This window comes from Camelus dromedarius, chromosome 8, assembly GCF_036321535.1.
Source record: "Camelus dromedarius isolate mCamDro1 chromosome 8, mCamDro1.pat, whole genome shotgun sequence".
In the NCBI taxonomy this organism is placed as follows: Eukaryota; Metazoa; Chordata; class Mammalia; order Artiodactyla; family Camelidae; genus Camelus; species Camelus dromedarius.
Genome location: NC_087443.1, coordinates 25,748,963 through 25,770,581, shown reverse-complemented (window position 1 = coordinate 25,770,581; position 21,619 = coordinate 25,748,963). Strand labels below are relative to the sequence as shown.

Below are 21,619 nucleotides of genomic sequence, written 5' to 3'. Positions count from 1 at the left end.
GTTGGTTCAGGGCAAATGTAAAGACTACGGGAGATGACAGTGACAGTGTTGGGAAATTCTAAATGACACTGCTACTAGATGAACAGCAGTGATGGCATGAGAATTTGCCAGGTTTCCATTTGCCACCTTGCCGGGTGGAAAGGTGAGAAAGCTGTGTGGTTCAAGCTGGGCCCAAGGCCTGTTCATCTGATGCTCTATTTTCATATCATAAATTAATGCATGTGGTCTTGATACATACTCGTTCAACACACAGGGGTGCGTGCTTGTTACGGGTCGTGTGCTGTCAAACCCTTAACTGTGCTTAACGTCAGTGTGACTCCAGCACAACAGGGGTCTTATGTGGCTCAGTCTCTGCCTGCATTGAAGAGCCAGAGTTTAAACACGAAGACAATTAAAGTCTTGGCTTACTTGTAAGAAAATATCAAAAAGCGTCTAATTCATTACTGGTGACTTCTCCCGATGCCCTGTCCACCCACTCCCAGAACCCTCAGTCCCTCATCAGATTCTGCCGTCCAAATTCAACCCTTACAGAGCCTTCTTCCCTCCTCCATCCTTTCCCTCTGTCCTTATCCTTTTTATTTCTCGGTGGCGAAGCTCAGCCATTTCCAGAGCAAACTGAGGCTGGTGTTCACTGTTCTGATTCTGTCCCATAAAGCATGGAGGCTAGCCGGCCAAGGCAGGTGACCCCTTAGAAGGCGGGCAGGGGGAGACGTGGAGGGGCAAGACCAGAGGAGTTCTCTTCAGTGGGGGTTTGGGGAGGGTGGAGGATGCCTCTAAAAAATAATAATAATTTTGCTCCTAGTACGTTAGCAGCCTTCTTCATAGATGCTGCTGCTGATGCCCTGGGGCAAACACGCCTTCTCTCTCCCTCAGACATCCCGTATCCTGTTTCCCACTCCCACCTGTGTGGCTTTTTTCGAAGCAAATGATAACAGTTTTCTTTTGGGAAAAATAATAACAGCTGGTACATTATAATCTGCAGAGTGCCTTCAAGTACCTGGACTCATTTATTCCTCTCCCAGACGTGAGTGTGGGCACTGGGGCTTGTTCACTCTCACCGCCGTGGTCTTCCGCTCTCCCGCCCCCTCCTTCCCTCCGCTTGCTCCCCTCCCTCTCGGCCTCTCCTTCCCCTCCTCCCTCTCTCCCCAACTCCCTGACTCTCCCACACTCCTCTCTCTTCTCTGCAGGACTTGGGAGCGGCCCCTGCGTCCTGTCTCCAGGGAAGTCATAGTCCGGTGGTTTAAGGAGGAGCAGCTGCCTCGCCGAGCCGGCTTCGAGAGGAACACCAAGTCCATCGCGCCCTGGTTCCACGGTAGGATGGCTCTCCGACCCCTGGGGTGGATCTCAGCCTATCCCTGGGGTTGTGACAAGGTCCTGAAGGACCATCAGGGGCAGTAGGGGACTTTAGACTCTGCTGTTTCTGCTCTGTCCCCACAAAGACTGGCTGGCCCCCCAGGGTTAAGGATCTGCACTCCTGGCTCGCCTGGCTGAGAGTGGAGCGGAGAGACATCCCATGTCTGTCTTTCTTGGCTCACTGAGTGCTCTGAGCTCAAGGAGCAGGTTTTGATTTTCCCAGGGCATATGCTGAAACAGCCCGTGACCTTTATGGAGGCCATTAGAGACCAAGCCACAGCGTCTTTGAGCGGGAGTCCAGGAGACTGGAGCCAGCCGGGGTTCTGAACATGCACCCATTCCCCTCTCTGCTGGGAAGGGATGGACATGGCTCCTGCTGGCTGCCCTCACCTCGCAGCCTCCTTGGCCAAAAAGGGCCCCTCAGAGGCATCTTCTCTCTGCATTGCGTCCTGGTAGGTGTGTCATGAGCCTGATGAGTGAAGTTAATCTGGGAGCAATCAGAAAACCCAGCCTCACGAGAGTTAGGCTAGCCTTCTCAGTGGCCGTGTGCTCACTGGGGCCAGGGCCGTACCTCTTAGCACCTCTGTATGCAGCCCGCACCTCTGCTTCCTACTGCCCAGGGATCAGGTACAGAAACACATCCAAGACAAATGCAGCCTCTTTCTCTGTTGCCACTGATGTTGAGATCTTCACTTCAATGGCATCCCCACTGTGTTGGTCAGATTACGCTTAGTTATGCTGCAGTGACAAATGACCCCAAAGTCTCGGAGACCTCTGCCAACCAAGACTTATTTCTTACCCATGTTACATGCCCATCGGGAGTTCGTGGTGGACTTTAATCGGCCTCAGACTGAAGGAGCTACCTCTATTGGGAACAGAGAGAAGAGGGAGGCATGGCCACTGACGCACTGGCTCCCGAAGCTTCTGCCTGGAACACATGCATTTCTTTGGCTAGAGCCAGCCTGGCATCTGCAGTGTGGATACTTTTGAATGAGTCTATTATGACCACCACCCACTTTTAGACCCCTTCCTTCTCTTAGGCCTCCATGTATCCAACAGAAGGATGGGGTGGCTCTTTATGGCTTAGAAAGAAGACAGTCGACATGTATGACTCAGCCATGTGGCCCCGGAGCTGGTCCTGGGGATATCCTGCCTCTAACTTCTGTCCTGGTTTTGTGTCCCTGTAGCCCCCGAGAGAGCCTCCACTTGAATCATGGCTCTCCTTCTCCTTTGTACGTGATTGTAATCCCAGAAGCACATTACTAGCCTCTTAGGCGCCTGCATGGTGCAGCTCAGGAGTTCTGTCGAGGTGGGGGTTTGTGGGGGCCGCTGGCTGCTCTGCCGTGCTGGTGGCAGCCAATGGAGAAGGCACGGAGAGGTGCTCAAATTTATCTTTCACTTTATTTTCTCTCCTGATGAAAAACAACTGTAATTTTTGTATTGTCACGGAACAAACGGAACCACGATTTAAGTCTTGCAATTTACGTAACTGATGTCACGTTCTTCGAACAGTTCTCCCATAAAGCTTGCGGGAAGGTTGCTAATGCGAGGACCAGGGCTATTTAGTAACAAAGTTTTCATTGATCTGTGACAGAAGGAAAGGAAAAAGCGCGCATATGGAGGGTGGCCAACAATCTTTGTTTGGAAAGGACTAGGTCGTAGTCTATGATGATCTCCTTCCCTCAGTTTTAGTGTTAAAATGTCCTATCTTTTATGAATTTTTGGTGATAGCAAGCAGCAGTTGTTTTTGTTTTTGTTTTTGTTTTTGTTTTTTGCCTTTGCTCAGAAAAGCAAAAATATAACAGCCCCATATTGGTTTTCAGACTTTTTATTTATACCTAAAAGTCTGGAACTCTTGGTGTGGTCCGATTCCTTTCCCAATGTAGCAATTCCCTACAGCATCCCTGGTGGGACTTCCGCTTGCTCATCTGTACAGGAGAAGGAGCCTCCTGCCCTGCAGTGTAATGGGTAGGGACTCTTTGCTGCAAGTTGGCCCGGGCTCTGCTCTGGATTGGTCGTGGCTGGGCATCTAGGCGGGGGCGGCTCTGCTCTGTGTATCTCTTGGGTTCCTCCAGAGAAAGCTGGCCCAGCCATGCTCTTCTCGGGGACCAGAGAGCAAGGGGCAGCATGCTGGACTCTCGAAGTCTCGTCTTCAAACCAGCACCCTGCCCTTTCCCCTCATGCCACTGGCCACAATGTGTCACAGAGTTGAGGAGTGGGGAAATACATTCTGCTCCTTTCATGTGAGGAACTGCAAAGCGGAGTGTCGCAGGGTGTGAAGACAGGGAGGGGAGGAGAATTTGAGCCAATAATGCAGTCTATCACAATCTCGATATAAATCCTTTCTTTTCCGGGTATAGTTAATTTAGCTGGATTTGAGATGCAGATTAAAAATGAGTACTGTGGGGGAGGAGGGGTATAGTTCAGCGGTAGAGCGTGTGCTTGGAATGCGTGAGGTCCTGGGTTCAATCCCCAGTACCTCCATAAAAAAAATAAATGACTACTGTGACTTCTGTTTTCACGCCTTCCATCAGACACATCTGGATGTGTTGAGGTATAATCCAAAGAGCAGCGTGGACAAGGGGTTTGAGGATACGGGGCCCACTCTGGAACCTAGCAGCTCTGTGACCTGGGATGTGTCCTTTAAATTCCCCGTCTGTGATTATAACATCAACTCCACAGGATACTTAAGAAGATCAAGCCAACAAGTGTGCTCTGTCCATGTTAGTGTGAGCGCTGTTGTCTCCTGGAGTCTGAGGTGGACCACCAGAGACCCCCACGTCCCCTGGGCTCCGAGCACAGAGAGGGAGAGGGGGAGGAGCTGGCTTCCCACTGGGACCGCAGGGTTCTTGATAAAAGCCCTTCTGTTAAAAAAGGAGATAAAAATGGCAAAGTCATTCCTCATTTCTCTGTTGTTGATTGTTATGTTCCAGGGGTTATAAGAGAGATTTCAAGTTATACAAAAATATTCCTGAGAAAAGCTAATGCATATAAACTTGGCTTTGGGGGAAAAATCTATTTTTGGATTTCAGTATGTATCTAAAACTATTAAGAACACTCTCTGTCTGAACACTGGCTCAGTCAGAACCTATTTCTCTTCCTGAGTTTTACTTCTAGAAAACAGTCGAATTTGGTCCATGGTTTATTGTCTTGGCAGCAACCCTCTGGCTGTCTGCGGCATGCCCTTGGGGCTTGGTGGGGACTGTCACTGGGTAGTGGATGGTGGCGCTGATGTGGGTAAACCACTCCCACAGGACCCTGCTCAGGTGCTGGAAGTGGATCTCATGATGGCCCGTCCCGCACTCAGGTGGGGTGTTAATACCATGCCTTTTCTAACAAGCACGTGGGCGGGGCAATCCCCATTCGTGTGGCCGGTGCAGCCTGCAGGGGGCCCAGCAGTTGCAGATGGCTTTCTGTGCAAAGCGAGAACTCCCAGGTGGGATGGGCACTGCCTCCTACCTTCCCACACTGTGACTTCAGAGCACAATTAGAGGAGAGGGATGTTGAAGGTCCCAGAGCTGCAGGGTTCTAGGATGGGTCCACCCCTGTAGACTCCCTGTCCACTTTGCTCTCAACCACGGTGCATCCGAATGTGTGTGAAGGGAGGGAAGGACGCAGAGGTCACAGCGGTAACTTTTAGTGATTATTTGAGGGAAAGTTTGTCTTGCGAAAGAGAAGCCTTGGAGAGGGATGGATGGGGAACAGAGCCAACGCTCCTTAATCTCTGGAGTCCTGTCGTGAGAAAGGGAGATTGTTAGAGGGGACGGAACGGAGGTTTGGGGCTGGGAGTTCTAAAGAGACACATTTCATTTCCATAGAAGAAAGGTGGGTGCGGTTACTGTTGGGTAGTCTGGATGGCTGGGGCTTCCTGCCCCTAGCGTCGGTGATGTAGTGGGATTCTGAGAGTGTGTTCTGTTGCCATTGATCCAGGACCACCAGTCCTGCCTCCGCCGAGCCTCCAAAGTTTTCTCAGGTGGTCAGGAGCCTGGGAAAGTTTGGCCAGGGTGTGAGGCTGGCCACAGAGCAGGCACCCAGGCTGGAGTCTGTGGGCTGAGGAAGGAGGGCTGTTCCTCCAATGGCTGTTGGGCTTCTTCGCCTTGCTTGTGTCTCTGTTACTGATGCTGTTTTTGGTCCCGAAGCTGAGACATGGGAAGTGGGCACCCCCTCTGATGGCCCTTCCAAGAGTCCTGAGGCGAGGGGTGGACACGCCAGGCTGTCCTGCAGGGAGGCAGCCCCCAGGGAGGTGGGAGGGATGGTGCCTGGGGGAGGCAGAGGCTGAGTAGGAATGGGGTCTCGTGGTCCCCAGCTGCGTGCACTGGGAGAGCACATCCTCTCTGAGCTGCACAGAAGAGGAAGGGCTTGGACTGGCTGACCAGGGATGAGCACTTCACTCCTCCGGGCAGGAGGCTGCCCTGCAGTCTTGTGTGTTTGCCTGGCTGTGTAGTTGTGCATCGTGGTTTGATCTCATGGGTATACTCTCAGCTGCTCCTGGAGCTGGTCATGGTTAACCCTTTACAGTTGACTGCACTGAGGTCCAGAAAACTTGAGATACCACCCCTGTTTACCCAGCAGTAAGCATGGGAGCTGGGACAAGATGCAGGGCTTTCGGCTCCCAGTTTTTTTTTCCTTCCTTCCTTCTTTCCTTCCTTCCTTCCTCCTTTCCTTCCTTCCTTCCTTCCTTCCTTCCCTCCTTCCATCCTTCTTTCCTTTCTCTTTTATCCTTTTTAAAGCTTTATTTTTAATTTTTTTTTTTTATTGAAGTGTAGTCAGTTTACAATGTTGTGTTAACTTCTGGTGTACAGCATAGTGATTCAGTCTTCACATTCTTTTTCATTATAGGTTATTACAAGGTATTGAATATAGGCCCCTGGTGCTATACAGCAGGACCCTGCTGTTTATTTTATATACAGTAGTTTGTATCTGCTATTTCCGAATTCCTAATTTATCCCTCCACCACCGCTTTTTTTTGGAGGAATTTCCATCCGGCTCCCAGTTTTTCTTACTCCATCCTGGTGGCTCCTTGAATATACTGCTAGCCAGAGAGGGAGACTGGGGCCAAAAGTGCTCTGTCTGGATTCACAGTCCCTTACTGTATCTTCATGTGAACTTCTTTTACCCACAGCCTGGGTTCTTTATTTTAAATCTCACCCCTCGTCATTCCTGGGGCCTTGCAGAGCAGAGCTGCCGCTGGTCTCTCGGCCTCGCTTGAGGGAAAATCTGGGAATGCCCTGTTTGGTCTTTGGGATTACTCCCAGGAGCTAGAGTGTCTGGGGCTGGGATGGAGAGAGTGAGGCCGCCGAGGCTCTCGTCCTTGTCTTCCAAGATCAGTGGGAAGATAGGAAAGTATGGTGAAGCTTTGGAACCTGTTAGGAAGTGGCAGCCAGAGCCGGGGACCTGGTCACAAATGGTAAATGCTGGAGAGGGTGTGGAGCAAAGGGAACCCTCATGTACTGTTGGTAGGAATGTACTTTGGTGCAGCCATTATGGAAAACAGTAAGGGGGTTCCTTAAAAAACTAAAAATAGACTTACCCTGTGATCCAGCAATTCCACTCCTGGGCATATATCCAGAGGAAACTCTGATTCGAAAAGATACATGCGCCCCAGTGTTCATAGAAGCACTATTTATAATAGCCAAGACACGGAAGCAACCTAAATGTCCATCAACAGATGGCTGGATAAAGAAGTTGTGGTACACACATACACACACACGCGCGCGCGCACACACACACACTACTCAAATATAAGAAAGAATGAAATAATGCCATTTGCAGCAACGTGGATGGACCTGGAGATCGTCATTCTAAGTGAAGTAAGCCAGAAAGAGAAAGAAAAATACCATATGACATCTCTTATATGTGGAATCTAAAAGAAATTGACACAAATGAACTAATTTACAAAACAGAAACAGACTCACAGACATAGAAAACAAACTTATGATTACCGGGGGGGGGGGAAGGGTATGAGAAGGGATAAATTGGGAGTTTGATATTTGCAGTTATTAACTACTATATATAAAATAGATAAACAGCAAGGTCCTTCTGTAGAGCACAGGGAGCTATATTCAATATCTTGTAATAACCTATAATGAAAAAGAATGTGAAAAGGTATATATATATAAAACTGAATCACTATGCTGTACACTGGAAATTGACACAACATTGTAAATCAACTATACCTTAATTTAAAAAAAAACCACAGAATGGGGGGCCTGGGCATTGTGGACCCAGGCCCCAAATCCACGTTAGGTGAGGAATAGCTGAAGAAGCCAGGGGTAGAGAAAAGTATGGCGGTGTCATGAGGGTTAAATGTATAACATTTATGAAATGTTTAGAACCTGTAATAAATGCTTCCACTTGTTATATGGAAAAAATAAACATGGTAGCCTTTGGAGATGCATACCAGGATTTGAGGCATGTAAATGGTGGCTTCGTACCCTTAGGGGATGGCACTGCTGTCACTTGGAAGTAAAGAAGAAGATGACATCAAATGACTGTGCACAAAAGGAAGGTGGTACTTGTTTAGCTCTCCCCACAAAAAAGTAAACGTCTGAATTTTCTTTCGTTATGAATATGACACTCATCTTGAAATTTTCAAAAGAAGCTGTGAGGGGTAACACATGGGTCCTTTGGAAGGACGGTTAGCATGTCATGACCCATCATGTCAAGGCAGGTTGCTAATTTTCCTCCCCTGAGCAGAATTTGGAAGGGAAAGTTTCCACCAACTCTGCTCCCAAGTACAAAATTTCTAAGGAAGAAAAAAAGTAGGTCAGTTGACCTACTTTCCTCTAACGTTCTTGCTTAAGCTGTTCCCACTAAGAAATAAAGGAGTTTTTTTCCTTCTTTTTAAAAAAATTGTGCACTGGCTATATAGTCTCAGAAAACGGTTACAAAGAAGAGCAAAATTATTTTTTGGCTTTTGGAAAGCATCGATTGTAATGGTGTTCCCCAGATTTCAGCTCTGTCCTTTCAGCCATCTATAGTTCTGTGTTTCTGACTTCAGACCCTTTGTGTCTTATTTACCTAACACTTTTAGTTTGGATGTTTCTCTGAGATCTTTGTTTTCTGATGCCCAGGTGTGGGTAACAAAAATGTGTGGGAAACAGAGGGGAGAATGTAGCTCAGTGGTGGAGTGTGTGCTTAGCATGCATGAGGTTCTGGGTTCAATCCCCAGTGCCTCCATTTAAAAAATTAGAAAAATTAGTAAATAAACCTAATTACCTGCTTCCCTCCCCCCCTCAAATAAAATATGTGGGAAGGGGCAGAGGTTGGGGGACCTAGACGACTTGGATTTGATAGAACTGATTTTTAAAATTTTATCTGGATTATTTTAAAAGCACAGAATAACAATAAACTGTGATTTCTGTTGATGTAATTGACTTATTATACTTCTGACAGTCCCATCATATTTCTGCTGGTTACAAGAGATTCCTCCTACCTCCCTAACTCCGGGAAGTTTCTCTCAAGGTTAGACCCTTTGGCTCCAGGAAGCTGCCTTCGGATTTTCTTTGCTCCAGACCCTGGAGTCTAGTTTCCCACTGATTTCCAGTCCCAGGCTTGTCCCAGCTCATGCCAGAGCCCTTGGCCTCACGGGTCTGTGATGGCAGGAATGGGGTTGAGAAGGAAGACTTGGGGTATGTGTGGGAGGTGCACAGTTGCTGTCTTCAAATGACTAATGACCTCCAACCTGTAAGCGGCTGCAAGGTCAGGAAATGGAGCACTTGACGCAAACCGCAGAGTGCCGACTGTGGTTCAGTCTGCTGAACGTTTTAGCCATTAGTTGTCCTGTGGTGGAATAAACTACCGCCAGGAGTTGTGAGCGCCCACGGCTGGGATGTGTGAACAGAGGCCAGACAGCCTTTCAGTCAGACAGGGAAAGCAGGGGTGGTCCAGTCTGATGGCGATTAGATCAGATTACACGACTTTTCTCATCCCACCTTCCCACCGTGAGCTGTCCTTTCTCTGCTCGTCTGAGGAGCAAATGTGGCAGCTTTGACATTTGCTAGAAAATAAAGTCCAGCCACTACAGTAGTTGAGAAGCTTTCTGGAAATGACTTACATAATACATATGCTTAATTATTGAAAGTTTATCAGACTCAAATTACCTTCTGTCTAGTACCAAAGTTCTTTATAGATTCACATGCCAGAGTCATGTGCTTACAACTTTCATTTAAAATAGTGATGCTGCTTTTGGGTGTGGTGATTCACACCCCTTCTCACCAGCCCCTGGGGGTGCATGAGGCAGGAGGGTGTCCCCTACCCCCGACGCCACCTTCTAGAAACACTTCTTGCCGGGGATCCACATGGCTTGCATGGCTTATAATTGATGTGTGTTTTATCCTGAAAATCATCACAAATACACCGTCTACACCCTGCAGACAGTAAGGCGTTACCAACATTTGTACAGCCATATTTTGAGCTTAGTTAAGTGTACCAAGAAAATGCAGTTTACTTTTTTATGCTTTCTCTAAGCTCATGAAGTTATCACCAGCCCCCTTCCCCCTTCAAGTGGTGGGGAAAAAAATAAACTCTAGTTCATTTTATTTAACTTCATCCTATTCAGCGGGGTAGTTTTTAGTGAACTTGGTCCCTTTGGGGAGGCTAGGTCTTTAGGATTGCCTTCCTTCCCTCCTTGCTTCTCTATAAGAGGTGCATCTGGGTGTTGGGGGCTTGTGGGGAGGAGGTCGGGGCAGGGCTGCCTTGCAGTTGTGTGGACTTCATCTTGCATGAGGGTGTGCGGCTGAGGGGATGAGAGAGGCCGAGATCTGGGTCCCTACTCTGCTTCTAAGTCCTGTCCCCTGTAGGGGACTGTGTCCACCCAGAGGTGCACAGGGGCACCACTTGGATTGGTGGCATCCCCAGGCAAGGGGCACCTTTCCTGGTACCACCCCGCGATGTGCACTGGTCTGTATCCATGGGGTGTGGTGGGTTGGCTTCAGCTGTGGCGTCCCACTGGCCTTTGTGTTTTAACTGGTAACTAGTGACCAGTTACTTTGTGCTAGCTTTGCGTCCAGTAAACATTGAATATCTGGTGTTTCATTCACTCCTCACACAACAACTCTCTGGAAGAGGGAGTAATACTAGCAATTAGGTCCACATATTGGTCCAGTATTCTGGGCCCTCTGCTCAGCACGTCACATAAATTCACTTCTTTAATTCCTACAACAGCACTGTGTGCTTGCAGCTGGCATCAGCCCCACTTCACAGATGAGGAAGTGGAGGCACTTGTCTGCCGTCCACTGTTCGTAAGTGGGGTGGGGTGGGGTTCAGACCCTGCTGTTCTGGCTCCACAGTCCACATGCTTATCTGTGACACACTGTGGCCTGGCTGCCATCGCACAGGTGAGGAACTGGAGTAACTGTCCAGGGACATGCAGTGTCCAGGAGGGTCAGTTCCTTTCCAGTCCAGGATGTCTCCTTGAGGATGAAGGGATGGCTGTTCCTTTGGAAGACATCCAGCTGTTTTTGGGCCATGGGGTCAGCTGTTTCTTGCATGGGGTCATGCCTTGTTCTTGGCTGGGGAAGTGTCTGCTCCCCCTGAGGCTGGTGCCACCTTCCCATAGAATTCCTGAAGGATGCCATCACAGTCTCCAAACACCATAAATGGAGTAAATGCAATAAATGGAGTGAAACAGGGAATTGTCAGGTTGGGGTTGTTGAATGGCTTGGGTGGGGGCACTAGGGTCCCTGTGTAAGGCATTTAAAGAATTTGTTGATTTTTAATATTAAGCCTCTGTTGTGTGTGAGACACCATGCTAAGTACAGGGCATGTGGTGGTGAACAAAACTGACAGCTTCCCTGCCCTCATGGCACTTACATTCACTTGCAATTAACAGAAAAAAAAAATCAAACCAGTATACTCAAAAGAGAATTTATTGGCTCATATGACTGGAAAAACCCAAACATAGGTCCAGCTTCAGGCTCTGTTTGATCCAGGGAGCTTAAGATTTCAGCAACTGGCATCTCTCCATCTACTCTCCATGTTGTTCTTATTCTCAAGCAATGCATCAGCCCGTGGTTGCATACCTGCATTCTCCTAGGTTCCAGTCCAGCAGAAGAGAGGGCATACTTTTCTCACAATGGTCCTGGTATCGGTCCCAATATTCTGCTTTGTTGGGTCTGGTTTGGTCACATGCCCATTCCTGAACCAGTCACCATAGCCAGAGGATGAGCTCTCTGATTGGCTAGGCTTGAGTCACATGACTGTCCCTGGAACAGGGAAGAGTCCATCCCATTGCAACTCTATAGGCTGAGTGGGAGGGTGTGGTTTTCCAAAAGACGCTCATCATTCCCTTGCTGGAAGAAGGACAAATGCTCCTGTGTGGGCAAGAACAATTGATGTCCACCATAGAAGGGAAAATAACTCTCCAAGTGAAACTGGCCACTCAGGGAGACTGGAGTGACTCAGATAACGAAGTTGTACTTTCAGTCGAGGTTAGGGCTACACAGGATCCTTGTGTAGCCAGTTTCAGAAGTCGTTTTGCTGGTGGTGGCAGCCCTGTCGTGAACAGTGGCATCAGTGGCATGTCAGCTTGGCGTAGGCAGTCGTGGGCATGGAACATTGCCTCTTGTGCATAATGTATCTGGAACCAAGAAGCCTGTCCAGTGAAACCCTTGTTTCGGCAGTTAGCTAAGTTTCATTAGGAGTTATAAAAAATGAAGGCATTGGAACTCCCTCATCACAATCTCTGTGGCTTTAGGATGCTTCAAGAAACTGTTGAGAAAGAAGAGTTTACTAATTCCAGCCCCTTTAATGATATCGTTTGGAAAGTATGGCAATAAGAAAGGAGAGTCACGGAAATGAATGAGAAACAGCTGAGCGGTGATGGAGGCGTTGGCCGGTGAGGTGTAGCTTTGGTGAAAGCTTTAAGAAATATGCATGTCAGATAAACTGAGACCCATGAAAAGTAAAATGTCGTGTATGGCCTGCCTGCGTTTCTTTCTTTTCAGGGAGAAGCCCTAACAGAGAAATAAAAGAAGCTCATTTGGTTACTCAGGTTCAATTCCAAGCTGATGATTTCAGAGACTGGCTCGGAGGTGGAGGAGGGGTTGGGAACTGAATCCCAGGTCTGCGTTAAGATTTGCGAACATGTGATTTTATGGATGCATTATAGCAGAGCCGTCTTTTGAAAGTCTGCTCACAGTACCTTTCCCTTCCTGGCGCTGCCGCCGATTAGCACTGACAGAGTAAATCTTTTGATGGCGAACACAGAGTTGGTGGTGGTGTTTGAGAGCTTCTGCGTGGGATCCAGGGAGGTGACAGGGGAGGAAGAACACATGGGGATTTGTGCTCAGTGTGGTCACAGAGAGGAGTCGCGAGCAGCTGGCCCCACCTCACCCGGATACTGAACTCCTACCTGTGATATTAATGAGCAGGTGCCGGGAGCCTGAAGCGAGCCTGGACTTCTTTCTACGCTGGGGTACATGCTCCCTCCGGCCTTCCCCACCTCCTCACCCTCACCCGGGGCAACCATGGGGAGGGGGCTGCTGCCCTGAAGGACCTCTGTGCCCTGATTTCAGCCCTGTCTGTTTTGGCAGAGGCCCTTGTAGTTAGCCGGATTGCCTTTGACCCCCCAGAGAAGCCTTGGGCCCCCGTGGGACCCGGGACCTGTGGGCCTGCCCAGGTGCCATACCCTGTCCCCACCTTGGTCCCCATCAGAGGCCTCCATCTGTCTGCTGGGCTTTTGCCTCTGTTTCCAGGTGACAGCTCTGTTTGCTTCTGCTGCTGACCCTTGGCCTATGTGGCCTAGGTCAAGGCCAGGCTGGGTTTGTGCCTGTCCCGGGGGCAGCAGCCACATGGCTGCACCCACCATTGTTTTCCTGGCATTGATCCACTTAATGTGGCCAGTGACTTTGGATGATATTAGCATGAGTCTGTTTCACCACTAATGAGAGATTTGCTTGCTCAGCAGCATCAGGCCATGAGAAGCAGAGACCTGACTGGAAACTCAGATCTGTCTGGGTTAGCGCCGCTTTCGACACGGCAGTGTACTGAATTCCACTGCCCCCGAGGACGGGCCTATCCAGCTGGGGATTCCTGCCCCGGAGACGGGGCTCAGCTTCTGTTTGCAGGTGTTTGTGACCCTGCTCTGCCCTCCACATCGGGCCTCTCCGGGCACAGCCCCTGCCAAAAACCAGGGATTATTATGACAATCAAATGATCTTAATGATCTCTGCCTTTGAAAAAGGCTAAGTCGTGAGGACTGGGTTCATCGGCCACTCCCTCCCTCCCTGCCCCACAGTTTACCATTATTGGAAGCGGCAAGACTAACCCTTATTTGTTTATGTAATTGCTCACCTCCATCTCCCATCTCCACCCACGTTCCCCTGCCTCCTCGGTGAGCAGCCATTCTGATGGGTTTAACCTCCGTCTGTCGGAAGGGTTCCTGTTTCTATGATAGTACACACCTTACCTGGAGGGAGGTTCTTTCGCTCCTTATATTTTTATCATGATAATATTGTATGTGATTTGCCCTTGGTGCTTTCCTGTGGCTAATTTTCACGTGAAATTAGTTTTCCTGAACTGTTCAAATGAGGCAAAGGCCAGAAAAGTGTATTGAACTCCACGGAGCTGCCTCTTCTGCTGTTGTTGTGATGTGTCCACAAATAAGGGTCTTGCCTCCTGGGATAGCCAGGCTCCACTCCCGCCCCACGGGGGTCTGGCCCTTCTCTTTCTTTCCTCTCTTTGCTCCTCTCTTGCTCAATTTCGATTCCACTCCCAGTGGTAGAAGGCGGCCCTGGAGGGCCTGCCCACGGGCCCCTTGCACTCACCCAGGACTGGGGAGGGCAGATCTCTCCGTCCTTTCAGCTGCTCATTCTCAGGTTGGCCTCTCGCTTTCCAGTGAATTCCTGTTGACTGCTCTTGGGTCCATTGGTCACTCCCCTTTCTTTCTTCTTCCTCCCGTGTAAGTCCTGAAGGTCTTGTATTGATCGTTTGTTCCCAGCATCATTTGTGTTTGGGGTTCATGGGGTATCTTGGCACCTCGTTTTGTTGTGAACGTAGCCCATGGACTAAAGTTTTGTTCCTTAGTTGCTCTGCTTGTATTTATTTGGGGATTTGGAAAGATGGGAAGGTGATGCTCCCGGCACCATAGACTCCCAGAACCTACCCCTCCTGCTGCACTTAAGAACACTTATGGGAAAGGCGAGGTGCTTTGAGATTATTTGTGTTTCTTACTTTATCTCGCTGAGCACTGTGCTAGGAGATCCATGCTGTATGGCCTCTGGTCCATTATTTCTAATTGCTGTAAAGTGTTCCACAGGGTGCATCCACCTAATTTTGCCTGAGTCATGGACACAGAGATCACCTCCACCTCATCACCTCCACATATATTAACCTAAGAATCAGATAAGGTCCTTGCACTGGACCCTTACGGACCTGCATAAGGATTTCTTTATGTCTCAGGAATGGAATTGTGGGGCCAGGGGGTATACATGGTCTTAGTTGGACTAAGGATGCAATGGCTTTCCAGAAGGCTGATCCAGTCTCGGTTCTCAGCAGCCATACATGAGGGGTGCTCTACTTCCATGTTCCAAACCCCACACTAGAGCATGGTAGAAGTCCTGCATCCCCTTGGTGATTCACGTGGGCTTGGGGGAGCTGGCAGCCACCATCTTCAGACTGTTTTCTTATCAATTCACCTTCTCTACCTGATGGTAGCTGCGTTGTGCAGGCACATGGCACCTGCTAGATTCTCCAACAAAAATTGGGGTACAGGATTCCTCTACTTTCGGCTACTTCTCAGTCTCTTTGGGGTGTGGGGTGCAGAGGAGTAAGCGAGGGCCCGCCCCTCAATTATTCTCTCCCTCTGCTCAGCCCCAGCCCAAGAAAAGCTCTTTCCTGCCCTTTCTTGTCTGGCAGGGGCTTCTTGAGGATCTTGCCTATATCCCTCCGGAGTAAAACTCTGTTCAGATCTCCAAGGATCACTCTGAATACAGAAGGAGTTTCTAGAATGGAAAAATCGCTTTTTATGTCTTTGCCCATCCTGACTTGCAAGACTCCTTACTCTCTAGCTCAGTGAGCCTTTAATGTGGCTACCTATTAGAATTACCCGAGAAGATTTTAAACATTACTGAGACTTGGTGTACCCAAAATGAATTAAACAAGACTCTGGGAATGGGCCAGGGCTGAGAACTATGCTCCAGAGACTCAAGACAGCTCGCATTAATGTTTAAAGCTCAGCAGCGACTGTTTTTCCCTAGGTGATAACCTCCCCATCCCTAAAAGACACTGACTAATTTTGACTGAATGTCATAGTGGTGATGGGTGGCAAGCTGCAGAGCAATGATGTTAAAATATTTTTTAATACTAAACATTGAATGTACACAGTGTGTGCACATACATATATGAAGGACAGAGAGAAAAATTAAGAGGTTGAAACATAACACTCCTTGGAAGGCCCTGTGTGCTTCTCACGATTGGAGACCTCTTCCTTCCCAGAGATGTGATTCCCTCGCCTGAGAATTTCGTCCATCATTTCTTTGTTTTGTCTGTTGTTTCTATATTGATCTCCAAACACTAAGAGTGTTTAGCTTTGTGAGTTTTTCAATTTAATATACATGAAACTATAGTGCATTCACTTTTCAGTTATTAGCTTGTTTCACACTGCATTGAAAAAAATTTTTTTCTCATTACATTTTTCCATCTCTATTTTTGGGAAGTTATACCATTCTCAATGCCTATCTTTTTGTGGTTAATTCAGATGATTTCACTTGCGAGTTAACATGTTCTAAAGTTAAAGTTAATATATATCTTTACCCTTTTATTCCTCCATGTCCGTTAACCTCCCGAGTCTTACATTAAACTTACGTTACATTTATATGAATGTCCCACGGACGTGTCATTCTTGATCTTCACTGTGACTCTTCACTCACGTATCCCTCCCCTCCCCTCCCCTTTCCCCTCCTCACCATTCCTTTCTGCTCACATAGGATCTACCCAGCCTTCGAGGCGCACTTCACATCCCCCTTGGCTGCCTCTGTAAATCCTGCCCTGAATTCTACCGGCCTCTTGTGTCTTTCACAGCCCTTGCTGTCCTCTGCATGAGATAACACGGTGTAGAGCAAGGAGCACTGGACTTGGAGTCTGAGGACCTGAGTTCAAGTTCTGGCTCCACCACTTCATAGCTCTGTGACCTTGGGTAGGTCACTTCTCTTGCTGCCCTTCAGTGTCCTCAGCTATGAACTGATGATGGTAGGCTTGTCAGGAAGCCTAAATGAGAGGAGGGCCAGAGTCCCCGGGTAGTGCCCTGTGCTGGCTTTGATGTAAGCCTTCTCGTGAGACCCTTGGTTTGTCCTTCTGCCTTTCTGCCTCAAAATGGAAGCCCTTTCTGGAAGACTGGTGGCCTGGGAGCTGGGTACCAGCACTATAACTGTGGAAACATAGCTGTGAAGCAAACCTTAGGCAAGGAAGCCCTCACTCAGCTGAAAGCCCTGGCTTGGATTCCTCTAGTCCACGCCCTTCAATCCATTTTCCACACCCTTGAATGTTCTCACATTCTTCCTCTGCTTAGGAAAGATGGGTAGCTCCCCAGTGCCCTCAGGATTAAGTCCGTAATCATTTCAATGGTATGGAGGGTGCTCTGGGGCCTGACCCCGTCTACTTAAACACGTCTCGTCACTGCCCGGCTCCTACTTTCCCCCTCCCTCCTGCCACAGAGAATCATGTGCTCATTCCTTTAGCAAATTGCCCTCCGTTTCTTGCCCCTCTGTTTTAGCCTTTCTGTTCTCAGTCTAACTGGCCCTTCCATCCCTGGGCTCCAGAGTTGGGTGGGGTGCCCCTCTGAGTCCATACCCAACATGGCCTTGGTCACTACTGGTTACAGTGAGTCCTTCCCACCCCCAACTTTAAAAAAAAATTGCTGCCAATCTTGATTTTGGTCCAGAATCAGAGATTGTGGAAGGCAGAAATTATTTCTCATTCAATGCTGACTCCCAGGTGCCCAGCATGGGGCCTGGCTCTTAGAGAGTTCTTGATAAATATTTATTGAAGGGAGGAAGGAAAAAGGAAGAAAGAAAGGAAGGAGAGGAAATATTCCTGGAAACTACAGGAAAAACGATGTTTCCTTTTGTCTGAGCATGAGAACTGGCTCAGAAAGAGTCGGTCGCTGCATTCTCCAATAATCGTTCCAGAGCCACCACCCTGGAACGTCTTCTGGTCGGGCCACATCCCTCAGCTGAAGATCCTGCTCGTTAGTAGACGTAGAAAGTTTCCACAGTCCTGACAGTGTGCTCACTCTGCAGCCAGAAGTGGTGAGGGGAGCTACCCCCCACCTTCCCTCAGCCTGGAGATTGCAGAGTATTTCAAAGAGGCAGGGGTGTGGTGGGATGGGATGGGGTGTGATTAATGCTGATTCCCAGTACACTTGGCTTAACCGTGATCCAGGGGAGAGAGGGATGGAGAGCAGAGTGAATGGGGCAGGAAAACATAGCAGCTTCTCCTCCCAAGCAGCCCCCAGCAACCAACTAATTCTCTTGGGGGGTCAGGTTTTCTGTAAAATGTCTTTGCTGTATTACCTTTGGTCTCGGGTTGAATTAAAATTCTGATTCCTAGGTAGGTGTCAAAGAGGAGGCAGAGTTCACTGATCCTTACTGTTTGAGATACTTGGGGAGTCTTCCAGGAATGGCCCAGGCTAGGGCCCAGGGACCCAAGTGTCTTCTTCAGAGGGCGTCACCCTCAGCCGCCTCTGTTTGAGGATGGATGTGCCTGGTATGGGCTGCACAGCCTGGCGGTACGGTGACCATTGCCGCTCCCAGTACAAGGTAACATCCAGCACTAGCACACGTGTGGTGTACTTAGTGTATTCAGGGCAAATGGGTTACACTGGACTAGCCATTACGTTCTCAGGCGCTGTGATAAGCACACTCATGCATTAATGTAATGAATTCTCCAACAGCCTTATGAGGTAGGTGCTAATATCAGCACCACTTAATAGATGAGATCACTGAACTGGGTTTCAGAGGGGCTCAAGTAGCTGCCCAAGGCCACCTATTGATCAAGTCCCTGAGCTGAAATTTTAGTTCATGTGTATGATTACTGTTCCAAACAAGCCTCCCAGCCTCCCAGGCACTTAGACTTCAAAGATGAAGTGTCCTCGTCTGTTCAGGTCTTCCAGGAGTAAAAGTCCCAAGAGATTTACTGGAGGAAATTCCTGTGCAGGAGAAGGGAGGGAAGGAGCAGGACAGGAGGGGAGGGTCTTCTGGACATGGTGCAGGTCTGACACCTGTGAGGGGACAGAGGGAAGGAAGGACAGACAATTGGGAGGAAGAGCCTGAAATGGAAGCACAGCTCAGAGAACATCTCGGTCAGGCTGACGGGAAGCCCCGAGCAAAGACCGCTCACTAGAGGAGCCCCATGCTGGGGGACGCGGCGGCTCTGGTACCCTCGTGCTCAGTCACAGTGCCCCTTGTCCTGAGTCAGGCACATGGTACCCCCTGTCCTGGAGGCAGTGCCGGGGGAGCATGCCTCAGGGTGGGTTCCGAAGGGGCAGCAGCTGGAGGCTGTCAGCTCACGATGCTGCTCCTCGAAGCAGGGTCTGTCCGAGGGAGGCTGAGCAGAACACCCCCGCGGCCACCACAGGCCCCAGCCTTGAGCTGTTCCCAGCCCGTTTACTAACGTACAGTAGAGTCTGGGCAGGATGTTATGAAAGCCCCAAAGTGGGATGTCCCAGTAGCCTCCTGGGATCAAAATGATTATGTGATAGGGTCGAGCAGGTTGTACACTGAATAAAGGGAAGCCAAGGAGGCTAGTTTGCAAGAGGAGGGACTGAAATGCAGAAATAGAAGCTCAGCCATTTGGGCCCAGAGAGGCACCCTTTCCCAGTTCATCCAGCCAGAGGGACATCTTTTTCTAACCTGCACAGAGGTAGACTGTGGACGACCAGCAGCCTATGGTTCCCAGGAGGAAAAAGAAATCCTTCAGTGAGGATTCAGGGTCAGCTGGGACAAAGCGGGATGGGAATGAGGGTGAGGCTTCCTTCACTGGGGTGAGCAGCTGGGAGCGGATGCATGAGTGCTCGAGTGAATAAGTCTAGAGACGGGGCAGGGGTAGGGTGGAGGCAAGGTTCAGAGCCTGGTGTCCATTGTCCCTGAGCCCGGACTCTGCCGGAGGTCAGCCATTCAAGGGCTTTAGATGATGGAAAGACATGGCGTTGTCATTTTGGTGTTACTGGTCACTTTTGCATATTAGGAAGTCAAGTCATATTCAAGTTTGACTGTTCAGTCTCCCACCCATTGTAACACTCCCCTCCTCTCCAACCCCCAGTCTACACTGGGCATCAGCTTGAGGTACTTGGAGTTGAGACAGAGGTGACATCTTCTGGTCCTTCTTCCTCGGAGCTCTTGGCTCAGCCTCTGTCTCCTGTTACTTACCACCCTGTCCCAGCCACCTTTAAGGTCTAGATCCTCTGGTACAGGGGCAGGGAGGTGGGGGAGGGACAGTGCTGAGTCTTTTGACAAATCCTGGGCGTGTCCTTATAGTCGGTCCTCTTTTGGCTGTCCCTGCTTCTCTGGCTGAAGCCACCAAGGCCACCCAGTTTGCATCCTCCTGCATGGGACGTACGTGTGATTCTTCGGGTGCCCCGTGTGGAAGTGTTTCCCACTCCTTTCTCCTTCTCTCTCCCTGATTTTCTGCTTATCCAGCCTGGTTGGAGAGGGGGTGACAGGCTTGATTGCCTCTTGGTAAGTCCTGGGCAAGGAGGAAAGAGGTGGCCCCCGTTTGTTGGCTGTCTTTAAAAGGGGGACTGGTGACAATGTGGTTGTTTCTATGTTCTCTGCTTTGGGCACGAGGAAATCCTGCCACACCTCCTGTTAAGCAGGAGAGACATGGGAAGGGATGTTCCTACAGGTAATTGTGGCAATGGCACTGGGGGTGCAGTGGGGGAGAAGTCACAGTGTGCGGTGCCTTCAGAGTCATGGCGATGAGCAGCCCAGCTGCCGTCTGCCTTCTGTGGTGTGGCCAGCAGTGATGTACACGTGTGTATGTATATAATCCCACTGGGGGTGTGTGTAGACAGTACACAGGCAGGTGTGTAGGAGGATTTGTGCTGCAGGTCACCTCTTGCCAAATAACAGATGAGAGCCGTAGCCAACATTTCCACAGCTCTTCTCAGTTTATGAAATGATTTTAAATTCTTGCCCTCACTTAAAAGTCGTAATGTGCCCTTGAAGTTGATAGGTTAAGATTGTCACTTAAATGTCAAAAGACACTGGGAAAGTTGAAGGCTTGGCTGAAGGTCCCAGAGGCAGGTGGTGAGGGCGGGGCTGGGCAGGGAGTCTAGGTCTCCTGATTGCTCCTCCTCTTCCCACCACCCTGCCCTCCAGACCCTGATCCACCCGACACATCATCCCTCTGGCACTCCCCAGAGGACAGCGGCTCCTTATGAGCCTTTTGGGGGTTGACACTGACATACAAACACCTGGGAGGCCAGACCTGACTCTCATACTGTGCTGAAGCCACATTGTATAGGACTGTAGGACCCGAGAACATTTTGTTCTTTGAGCTGCAGTGGAGCTTAATTATGTGCCCGATAAAGAAACTGTTTGCCTCGTGTTCCCAGGTAGCTGGAGGAAGTCGCTTTACTTCTTAGGAGGAAATAGTTTTCAGGTGCTCACTCTCGGGTACCAGAAAGATAACGAGGGCAGTAACTGTAAGTCATTCTGGCCTCGTCATTAAGGCAGGATTCTTAAGTCTCTCCACAGGGCAATGCTTGTTGACTAGCATTTATAATCGATAGATAATATAATTCCAGCTTATTGCTAATTCTTTGCTTACTCAATTAATCCAAATTAATGTGGCTTAATTTGGAGGAAAGCATGCTTAACTGGGGTCCTAGTAGAAACTCTGCCCCCCAGGCTCACAGCTGGTTGCTCTGGGCCAAGATGTCCCATCAGTGGAATGAAGCAAGTGCTGGACAGCTCCTGAGGCCCCTCCCTCCTCTGGACCTTTGGCCTGAGGCTGAGGGGCAGGGTGAGCTGGGGAGGGTGGCTGGCGGGGAAGGGTTGCAGCAGTAACTAATTTTTTTTTTCTTTTCTAAACCAGGAATTATTAGCCGAGAAGATGCAGAAGATCTCCTTGAGAATATGACTGAGGGTGCATTTCTGGTCCGAGTCAGTGAGAAAATCTGGGGTTACACCCTCTCCTACCGCCTACAGAAAGGGTTCAAGCATTTTCTGGTGGATGCCTCTGGGGATTTCTACAGCTTCCTGGGAGTGGACCCCAATCGCCACGCAACGCTGACAGATCTCATTGATTTCCACAAGGTATCCGTCTT

General features: G+C 49.3%; 1 protein-coding gene and 1 non-coding gene across 2 annotated transcripts in view; both read left to right on the top strand.

Moving 5' to 3' along the window:
- SH2D4B (SH2 domain containing 4B) overlaps nucleotides 1-21,619 on the top strand; it is an 83,162-nt gene that overhangs the window by 53,629 nt on the left and 7,914 nt on the right. The window contains exons 6-7 of the mRNA XM_010984087.3: nucleotides 1,188-1,312; nucleotides 21,388-21,608. Of these exons, the coding sequence (XP_010982389.1) occupies nucleotides 1,188-1,312; nucleotides 21,388-21,608 (346 nt within the window). The remainder of the gene's footprint in view (nucleotides 1-1,187; nucleotides 1,313-21,387; nucleotides 21,609-21,619) is intronic.
- TRNAS-GGA (transfer RNA serine (anticodon GGA)) lies at nucleotides 3,764-3,837 on the top strand. Its single transcript has one exon. It is a non-coding gene; the product is annotated as a tRNA-Ser (tRNA).